The 11166-nt window shown below is 44.5% G+C and overlaps 1 protein-coding gene across 3 annotated transcripts in view; it reads left to right on the top strand.

Annotated features, from left to right (window-relative positions):
• Positions 1-4834: 4834 nt before the first annotated feature.
• Positions 4835-11166, top strand: part of LOC111960288 (neurexin-2-like) — a 504177-nt gene continuing 497845 nt past the window's right edge. For all 3 annotated transcript variants that reach the window (XM_023982225.2, XM_070437965.1, XM_070437964.1), the window contains exons 1-2: positions 4835-5083; positions 6552-6935. In XM_023982225.2, the coding sequence (XP_023837993.2) occupies positions 4930-5083; positions 6552-6935 (538 nt within the window). In that variant the 5' untranslated portion in view covers positions 4835-4929. The remainder of the gene's footprint in view (positions 5084-6551; positions 6936-11166) is intronic.

Below are 11166 nucleotides of genomic sequence, written 5' to 3'. Positions count from 1 at the left end.
TTTTATTTGTAATACATTTCKTAACTTTTCTAATAACCGATTTTCACTTTGTCATTATGGGGTATTGTGTGTAGATTGAGGCTACTTGTGCCTTTTTTTTTTTTTTTTTTATGTATGGAGTTCTGTCCTTGAGCTGTTCTTGTCTATTAATGTTCTGTATTATGTCATGTTTCATGTGGACCTCAGGAAGAGTAGCTGTTGCAACAGCTAATGGGGATCCTAATTTATGTTTATTTCCCTGTTTGCACATTGTTATAACACATACAGAGAGTGAGAGAGTGAGTGATAGAGAGAGAGAGCGAGAGCGCCGCTGGTGATTCCAGATTGTGATGGTGACAATGTTGAATGTTCCATCTCTTTTTAGGTCAGGCAAAGAGAGGGGCTGACTGCACTGTACAGGAAAGAGCTGTTTAGTTCCATAAAAAAATGCTGCCTTTTGTACAACACAATCGTTCAAAGTGTTTGAGTAATGTGTTGGAAATACAAGAAAAAACAAGAAAAAAACAAGAGCAATATCCAGGCACATTCTCTCTAGTGGTATTTGAAAGTTGGATTATTGATAAAAAGCAGGCTCTTGGGGACTGTTTCATCCTCTTGGTCAGTAGCGGGGGCAGATTTAGGAGTCTTGTGTCAGGGCTGTGGCCGTGATTTCAAGCTCCCAGTGGAGCGAAACGCCTTTGATACGCCTGGCCAGGAGCCTCCAGGAGCGAGAAATCCYATGAAGGGGAGCAGAGAGTGGGATGGAGTGAGTTAAAAGACAGAAAAGAAGAGTGGAAGCCATAGAGGATCAGTGTCTTTTAGAGATGCACTTAGTTTATCTTGTTTTATTGMTCCTAGATAACGCTGTGAATTTMAACCTTTATTTAACTAGGCAAGTCTTTTTTGGGCACGTGTTGTTCACTCTTTTCCCCAATATTACCATCTGTCTTCCCCTCTGCCACCTCTGCTTCTACATGTCACCTTGCTATCACCCTCTTTCACACCCTCCTATCCCTCTCTCTTCCCTCTCTCTCTCTCCTCCTCTCCAGGCATTTGTGTAATTAAGTCTATGCCATTGTTGCTGGTACACCAGCTTTGACATCCAAATTAAAAATGGATTTCTTCGACTGATTCCCAAACTAGCAGATTTCTCCTCCCTCTCTCTCCCCACCTCCCTATTCCCGCTCTATCTCTCTGCAGCTCCATGTGAGCCTCACCTTGGTTGGATGATAGGATCTCCCGAACTCTCTTCTCTCTCCCGCCCTCATTTGACACATTTAACCCAGGCACCTCAGCGGGCAGCCTACCCAATTCACATCTTCTCCACAATGGGAAATTAGTTAGGTGTGTGTGATGATTGTGTGTGTGTGTGTGTGTGTGCACGCATGGGTGTGTGCCTCTAAGCTTGCGTGGTGAGTATTTGGGTTTGTGTGAGTTGGCTTGTGAGTAACAGAGAAACACTCATTTGCAGGAGTTGGTGTTTACAAGTCTGTTTTGTTTGCTGCTCTTGCTCTCTTTTCTCCTCCTGACCTGAGAAGTGAAAACAGTAGATGAAGTAGCTGTTGAATACTGTTGAAGTATTGCACCTGTATGTCAATTACAAATAGTGTCAACAAAACAATTATTCCTTTTAAAAACGACGCTGCTCTGAAACAGGTCTGTTTTCCTGAAGAAATTAACATTCACACCTGCAAACAACCCCCCAACAAACAAACCCACAAGAGAAATTAATATACATTATGGCCCAACAACAACCTCCATTTGCTCTCTCTCTTTCTCTCACACACACAACACACCACACACACACACACACACACACACACACACAGCACACACACACACACACCCACACACACACACACACACACACACACAACACACACACCACACACACACACACACAACACACACACACACACACACACACACACACACACACACACACACACACACACACATAACACACCACACACACACACACATCTGAGGTCCTCAGCCCCTGGGAGCATCAGTGAAAGTGATTATGTCTGGGCCAGGCTGGCTGCTTGCTGGACTGCAGCGCTGCTTAGGCTGTCCGAGTTTCTCAATGACAAAACAAATCAATCCAGTCACCCTGAAGGAGACGAATGGCCCAGCGCTAGTGCTAGCCGTGAGAACAGTGAAAAGCATAAGCCGATACACGCCGATACACATCGGTTCAGAAAGACATTTTGACGGGGTCGCGCCTCCAAAGTTATTCCTCCAGAAAAAAAATTCCCTGTGCCTTTTGGCAAAAGTTGTTAAATAACATCAGAATAGTGACAGAACTGCTAATCTTATTACAGGAACTTGSCAATAATGTTTAGACGAATACAGAAGGCTGTCTTACCTTTAAACTCTCTAAAGTTCTTCTAAAGTTTGATTACCGCTCATGTACTTACCGTCCTGTAATGTCGTCAACATACAGCGCATTCGGAAAGTATTCTGACACCTTGACTTTTTCCACATTTTGTTACGTTACAGCCTTATTCTAAAATGTATTAAATTTAAAAAAAAAGCCTCATCCATCTACACACAATACCCCATAATGACAAAGCAAAAACARGTTTTACAAAAAATAAATAAATCAATGAAATACCTTATTTACTTAAGTGTTCAGACCCTTTGCTATGAGACTCGAAATTGAGCTCAGGTGCATGCTGTTTCCATTGATCATCCTTGAGATGTTTCTACAACTTGATTGTAGTCCAGCTGTGGTAAATTCATTTGATTTGTTAAGGCACACACCTGTCTATTTAAGGTCCCACAGTTGAAAGTGCATGTCAGAGCCAAAKACCAAGCCATGAGGTCGAAGGACTTCCCTCTGGCATCTCAGATATCACAATACCAGCAATTAACCCATTCCTTTTGTGAGGGACTGCAGCATCTTGTCCTCCTCCTCACCCACGTTCTCCTCTCCCACTTTCTCATCCTCCCCCACCTCCCTCACTCTCTATCTAACACCATGAGTTGAGTCCACTCACTGTGGCTGGTTTGTCGACTGCCAAAGAAGASTTAGCACGGCTTATTAGCGCCGCTAATCCGTCTCTAATGACGAGACTGTGAGGTCCACAGAGCAGAAGCTGTTGCCGCACCTCAGGAGTTTAGCTACCAGAGTTCAGACCTGTGTTCAAGTAGTATTTGTTGTTTATCAAATACTTTGGCTGGGTTTGCTTTAGCTATGTCTGGTGCAATGCAATCAATAGAATAATCCCGGAAGTGCAAACCCTGCCTACCGCTCCGGGCAGGCTCTTTGAAACGCTCAATGAGTTAGCCAAGCCTGCAGTCACGATGGAAAATAGGAAAATATGGCAGCTTTACAAGTGGAGCTATGGAGGAAAGGGGAAGCAGAGAAGTTTGCAGCTTTTGCAGAGCCGCTTGTATTAAATGTTGAAATGAGAGAGGTGAGTTGAGGCATTCCCCAGTTCTCATGTTTAAAACCATTTCAGTAAACCGTGAGATTTCAGCTGGTCCATTTTTGTTGCGGGCTTTGCAGTACCTCTGCACTGCCTTGAGAGGAAAAATGAAATGGGAGCCTGTGCCGGGAATGGCAATCTTTCTAACACTACCCTATAATAACTACTTCCAGGGCACAGTGTTTGGGCTGGTGTGTGCGTCTGCGTCCCTGCATATCTGCACACTTCTGTTTGTGAGTGTGTGTGCTCACCGGGGCAAGAACCAACTTTGCTTCTGTGTTCTCACCTTCCGTCTAAAAGTGGTGTTCTCACACACTTTGGTGGTTTCACAGTGTGCCACCTTTCCAGAGCGGCTAACACCATTCCTCCGATGACAGCCATCATGGTGGTGTATGGACCTGTCAGAAAAAGCTGCAGGAAAAGACAGCTTAATAAACTATCCAGAGATTTTAGCACCGAATATATATATATATATTATGAATGCGCACACGAGAATGCAGACATTTATTATTTTGCTTTAAGTCTGACAGGAACATTTGTATTAGTCTGTAGGAGTCTACTACATTATTCCCTTCTTTATTCCCTTCATCATGCGCCTTGATATCAACCGGAGTGTCGTTGTGAATAATTGAGTTTACTAAACTGTGAATCCCACATTCACACAAACAAACGCTGCGCTTCTTTTAAAGTCTATGGTTAGTCATTTGAAAATGATAGTCACTCTGTAGCATAATTGGATATTGAGACGCTAAATTCAATGTGAAGGGAGTTTTGAATAGCAAGGAAGTGTAAACTGAACACATTGTGTCGGTATTCAAAGAGCAGTTTGTCGTATATTCATTTTATTCACATTCAAAGTGCCTGACGCATTTGTCTGTGTCCAAACCTATCAATATACAAAGTAGGCAGCTAGCCTTTGCACGCAGCATTCCTCTTTCCCAAATTCATGTGGTGTCTATGATTGCTAACACAGCCTATAGAATGTGAACATTAACCTAAACATTGGCTTATACATTAGCTCATTAGCTTATACCCCGATGAAGACAGCTTGTCTGTCGAAACGTTGGACATAAATATTTTTGCACCTGAGCTCCTAGAGTGTGCACCTCGCCTTTATTTTTTAAGTGTCTATGATTGCTTACATAGCCGACAGAATGTGAACATTAACCTAAACATTAGCTGACCATACTAAAATCAAAATGTCTCTATCGCCTTCCCTCTCTCCCTATAGGTGGTGTACAAGAATAACGACTTCAAGCTGGAACTCTCCCGGCTAGCCATCGAGCGGGACCCTAAGATCAGCCTGAACGGAGATCTTGTCTTCCGCTGCGAGGACGTGGCCGCCCTGGACCCCGTCACCTTTGAGTCCCCCGAGTCCTTCATCGCCCTGCCCAAGTGGAACACCAAGAAAACAGGCTCCATCTCCTTTGACTTCCGCACCACAGAACCCAGCGGTCTGCTGCTGTTCAGCCACGGGCGCCCCCAGGGTCCTAAAGAGCAGAAGCCGGGTCGAGACATGAAGTCAGACTACTTTGCTATGGAGCTGCTGGACGGGTTCCTCTACCTGCTCATGGACATGGGGTCGGGGAGTATCAAGCTGAAGACCAGTAATAAGAAGGTGAACGACGGGGAGTGGTGCCATGTGGACTTCCAGAGGGAAGGGAGGAAAGGTGAACATATGAACATGAAGCAGTGTAACAGGCCGGTGCCACCTTAATTGGGGGGGACGGGCTCCCCTATAATGGCTGGCTGGAATGGAATGGTATCAAACACATGGAAACCATGTTTGACYTATTTGATACCATTCCATTGATTCTGTTCCAGCCATTATAGGGGAGCCCGTCCTCCCCAATTAAGGTGGCACCGGCCCCCTGTGCTTCTGAAGTACTTTATTTTGTGGAGTACACGTGTACAGGCTTTGAATATTCATTTTCCTCCATCTACCTGTTCTAATGATGATCTTCCTGTCCTTCAGCCCTGCCTAAAAGCCTTCTCCTACACACCTTTTCCACCCCCCCCCCCCTCCCGTTCCTTCTGTCCTGTCATACGCCATTTCTTCTCATACGTAGCCAGAGGGTCTGCACTGATGCATGCATGCTTTACGGTAGGCACTTAATGGTTTTGTGTGTGATGTGTGTGTGTGTGTTGTGGTGTGTGTGTTGTCTCCGTCACGTTAATACCGGCCGTGTGCCGTCGGCTAACTAGGATAAGGGAGTCTCTCTGAGCAACAACTCCTGCCTCCTGTAATTGCGTTTAATAGACAATTAAAGAGGATGTCGCCTAAATCATAGCCGGCCGGCGCAGGAGAAGAACCCGGGTCTCAATCCACTCCTCGTCCTAGCTCGGCATTTTGCTGGGTTGTTTCTCCCTCCACTCAACCGATTTAGCCACAACACAAACACACAGGACCATACAAAAGCACTCTCATTCACCATCCACTCAACCACGGTCACACACACACCACAAACACACACACACACACACACACACACACACACACACACACACACACACACACACACACACACACACACACACACACACACACACACACACACACACACACACACACACACACTACACACACACACACACACACACAATCCCATGCGCTCAATCACACTTGCCCGCAAACACAAGAGTACCAACATGTAAACACACATTATCTTGCCTAATGCTTCAATTACATTCACACATACCACAGGTGCCCGGACGGGCTCATAGTACTGTTTGGAACGGAATTAATGGAAAAGACATGGTTTCCATGTGTTTGATACCATTCCATTCACTCCATTCKAGCCATTATTATGAGCCATCCTCCCCTCAGCAGCCTCCTGTGACACACACATACAGTAGGGTGGGGGAGGAACTGATTACATGTAGTCAGTTGCATGGAATCTGATTACCAAAACAAACTGTAATCGGTTGCGTTACCAGCAAAAATATTMTAATCGGATTACCGATACATTTTGGAAAAACTTTATGATTACTTCTTGGATTACTTTTAATTTCAGAAAGGATGTTTGCGGGAAAAATACAGTACGGCACCTTTCTGTTTTCTCGGTGACATTCAATTGAGAACTGTACACACGTGACATGATGTGTATATAACCCTCCTCTCTCCGCCTCCTCTCCCAGGGTCCATCTCGGTGAACAGCCGCAGTATCCCCTTCAACTCCAACGAGGGCAGTGAGATCCTGGACCTGGACAGCGACATGTTCCTGGGGGGTCTCCCCGAGACCCGCTCTGACCTGGTGCTGCCCCCCGAGGTCTGGACCGCCRTGCTCAARTACGGCTACGTGGGCTGCGTCCGCGACCTCTTCATCGACGGCAAGAGCCGCGACGTGCGCCGCCTGGCCGAGATCCAGAGCTCCCCGGGCGTTAGCAGCTTCTGCACCCGCGAGCTTCAGAAGAGGTGTAGCAGCACCCCCTGTGGGAACGGAGGCCTGTGTAAAGAGGGATGGAACCGCTACATCTGCGACTGCACCGGCACCGGCTACCTGGGCAGCAACTGTGAAATCGGTGAGGAGAAACAGGGAGACTGGAGAAGTGTGGGGAGTGGGGAACATGTGGTGGTYAAACAGGATGGGGACATTTGGTAGCAAGCTGTGGAGATTAAGTTAGGTTTGGTTTCATGCTTACAAGTGTTATTATAGCCAGCGAGTTAAACCTAATCATAATAGACTTAGATAGTACGAGTACATTGACTTTATCCTGTGCTACTCTGAAGCCTCAACCAGCTGCAGTGTGGTAAAAGGACATTTGAAGGAGCAATGCACTCGAGGATGGGTGCCTTTTGGGAAGCTAGCCGACTGAACTGCTGGGAGGTGGGGTGGGGCTTGGGGAGCTCGGTTGAGCGACGATGCTTACTGTCACCATCTGGGCTTGTCACACACATCCAGGTGGTGCAAGGCTGCTCTCTCTCTGTCTGTCTGTTTGGGGGTGGCACAACCTGCTAGCGGCAGGTTGGCATCTTACATTCAAACAATGAATCCTGATCTAGGATAACTTTTAAAACATGAAATTATTTGGCTTGCTCTAAAAGGATTTGGCTAAAAGCAAATCTACCCGCATGTCTGATCCATTCTAATTCGCTTTAGGCTGTTTGTTGTGTAATAGCACCAAAGGATCCTTCGAGGTGAAATTAATGCACAGTTTAGGGATGTTGTGTTGTTGGCCTGCCAAAGGTAATGACACAATAGAACATTTGGATTGAAATCAAGGCAGTAGAGGAAGTGAATGATTTACGTGTGATACATGGACAGTTTAGAAGTGAAGGATCTACGATGTAATGGACAGTATTTGGAAGTAATGATCTACATGTAATGGACAGTTTAGGAAGTGAAGGATCTACGTGTGATGGAAAGTTTAGGAAGTGAAGGATCTACGTGTAGGACAGTTTAGGAAGTGAAGATCTACGTGTAAGAATGGGACAGTTTAGGAATGTGAAGGCATCTACAGTGTAATGGAAGTTTAGGAAGTGAAGGATCTACTGTAATGGAAGTTTAGGAAGTGAAGGATCTACGTGTGATGGAACAGTTTAGGAAGTGAAGATCTACGTGTCGATGGGACAGTTTTAGAAGTGAGGATCTCGTGTAATGGACAGTTAGAAGTGAAGATCTAACTGTAATGGACAGTTTAGGAAGTGAAGGATCTACGTGTAATGGACAAGTTTAGGAAGTGAAGATCTACGTGTATGGACAGTTTAGGAAGTGAAGATCTACGTGTAATGGACAGTTTAGGAAGTGAAGGATCTCTACATGTAATGGACAGTTTAGGAAGTGAAGAGATCTACGTGTAATGGAGACAGTTTAGGAAGTGAAGGATCTACTGTAATGGACAGTTTAGGAAGTTGAAGGGATCTACGTGTAATGGGACAGTTTTAAAGAAGGTGAAGGATTCTACGTGTAATGGAAGTTTAGGAAGTGAAGGATCTACGTGTAATGGACAGTTTAGGAAGTGAAGGATCTACATGTAATGGGACAGTTTAGGAAGTGAAGGATCACGTGTAAATGACAGTTTAGGAGTGAAGATCTACATGTTAATGGAACAGTTTAGGAAGTCGAAGGATCTACGTGTATGGACAGTTTACAGGCAAGTGAAGATCTACATGTAATGGACAGTTTAGTGGAAGTGAAGGATCTACGTGTATAGACACAGTTTAGGAAGTGGAAGGATCTAACTGTAATGGAGCAGTTAGGAAGTGAAGAGCTAGTGTTATGAGAACAAGTTTAAGAAGTGAAGGATTACGTGTATGGACAGTTTTACGGACAGTGAACGATCTACGTGTAATGGACAGTTTAGAATAAGATCTAAGTGTAATGGTACCAGTTAGGAGTGAAGGGCATTCTACGTGTTAATAGTTTGCGAACAGTTTAGGAAGTGAAGGATCTACGTAGTATGGACAGTTTATAGGAAGTGAAGATCTACGTGGAATATGGACAGTTAGGAATAAGGACTACGTGTGTAATGGACAGTTTTAGGAAGTGAAGGATCTACGTGTAATGGACAGTTGTAGGAAGTGAAGGATCTACGTGTAATGTGACAGTGTTAGGAAGTGAAGGATCTACAGTGTAGATTGGACAGTTTAGGAAGTGAGGATCTACGTGTAATGGACAGTTTAAGAAGTGAAGATCTACGTGTAATGGACAGTTTAGAATTGAAGGATCTACATGTAATGACAGTTTAGGAAGTGAAGATCTACGTGTAATGGACAGTTTAGAAGTGAAGGATCTACGTGTAATGACAGTTTAGGAAAAATGAAGGATCTACGTGTAGATGACAGTTTAGGAATGAAGGATCTACGTGTAATGGACAGTTTAGGAAGTGGATCTACGTGTACATGGACAGTTTAGGAAGTGAAGGATCTACGTGTAATGGACAGTTTAGGAAGTGAAGGATCTACGTGTAAGGGACAGTTTAGGAAGTGAAGGATCTACGTGTAATGGACAGTTTAGGAAGTGAATGGATCTACGTGTAATGGACAGTTTAGGAAGTGAAGGATCTACATGTAATGGACAGTTTAGGAAGTGAAGGATCTACGTGTAATGGACAGTTTAGGAAGTGAAGCGATCGTACTTTTAGTATGGACAGTTTAGGAAGTGAAGGATCTACGTTGTAATGGACAGTTAGGAAGTGAAGGATCTACGTGTAATGGACAGTTTAGGAAGTGAAGGATCTACGTGTAATGGACAGTTTAGGAGTGAAGATCTACGTGTAATGGACAGTTTAGGAAGTGAAGGATTACGTGAATGGACAGTTTAGGAAGTGAAGGATCTACGTGTAATGGGACAGTTTAGGAAGTGAAGGATCTATACGTTAATGGACAGTTAGGAAGTGAAAGGATCTACGTGTAATGGACAGTTTAGGAAGTGAAGGATCTACGTGTAATGGACAGTTTAGGAAGTGGAAGGATCTACGTTGATGGACAGTTAGGAAATGAAGATCTACGTGTAATGGACCAGTTAGGAAGTGAAGGATCTACGTGTAATGGACAGTTTAGAAGTGAAGGATCTACGTGTAATGGACAGTGTAGGAAGTGAAGGATCTACGTGTAATGGACAGTTTAGGAAGTGAAGGATCTACGTGTAATGGACAGTTTAGGAAGTGAAGGATCTACGTGTAAATGGACAGTTTAGAAGTGAAGGATCTACGTGTAATGGACAGTTTAGAAGTGAAGATCTACGTGTAATGGACAGTTTAGGAAGTGAAGGATCTACGTGTAATGGACAGTTTAGGAAGTGAAGGATCTACGTGTAATGGACAGTGTAGGAAGTGAAGGATCTCACGTGTAAGGAGTTTAGGAATGAAGATCTACGTGTAATGGACAGTTAGGAAGTGAAGGATCTACGTGTTGAATGGGACAGTTTAGGAAGTGAAGGATCTACGTGTAAATGGACAGTTTAGGAAGTGAAGATCTACGTGTAATGGACAGTTTAGGAAGTGAAGGACAGTTTACTGTAGTGTTTCTGTTTCTTAAATGGGCCATTGTGTTGTTGTAGCGCTGCCCGGCATCTAGTGTGGCAATGTAATACTGCAAGGCCGTGAAAGAGAGTTATGCTTGGCTGTCACACGTCGGGCATTTTACGTGACACATTTTAGTCATTCTTATCCAGAGCAATGGGCCGGCTGTGTTTTTCGTGCTGCTTCCCTGCCATCTGGTGTGGCTATCAAATACTGCAAGGGCGTGAAAGAGCGTTATGCTTGGCTGTCACAATGTCCACAGTGTCCTAACTCAATATTTGTGTATGAGTAGTGTGGGACTTTGTCTTCAATAATCCAGTGAGATTGGAAACTAGCCTTCTAAACCTTTTCATTTAACAGCAAGTAGTTGTTTTCCAAAAAGCAATATGCTATCTGTTAAAGTGGATTTCAGTGGCCTAACCAGTAGCAGCATACATTATTTGGTTGGTGCTCCCAACCATATGCATCTAAAATAGTAGGCAAGTACCCAGCCATGGTGAATCAGCTGAGCCCATGGCAACATGTGTTGACCCACATACACAGCCCTCCTTCGGCAACTCTTCAGTAGTGCTCTAGTCAGCTGCAGGGGGTGCATGCATTGTTTCTCTGAACGGGTCTAGGATGACGTTAACGCATCTACAATGTCTCTTCTACTGTTTGTGTTAGAGCTGGTGTCTCTCATTTCTCTTCAAAGAAAAGACGCATTGCTAAACTTGGATGTCCTTGCCCGCGCTGGGTGTCAGTGTCTGTTGGTTCATCTAATACTGTATGTCGGGTCTCTGTTCTCCTG

This window comes from Salvelinus sp. IW2-2015, linkage group LG37, assembly GCF_002910315.2.
Source record: "Salvelinus sp. IW2-2015 linkage group LG37, ASM291031v2, whole genome shotgun sequence".
Lineage (NCBI taxonomy): Eukaryota > Metazoa > Chordata > Actinopteri > Salmoniformes > Salmonidae > Salvelinus > Salvelinus sp. IW2-2015.
This window is presented reverse-complemented; position numbering and strand designations above follow the sequence as displayed.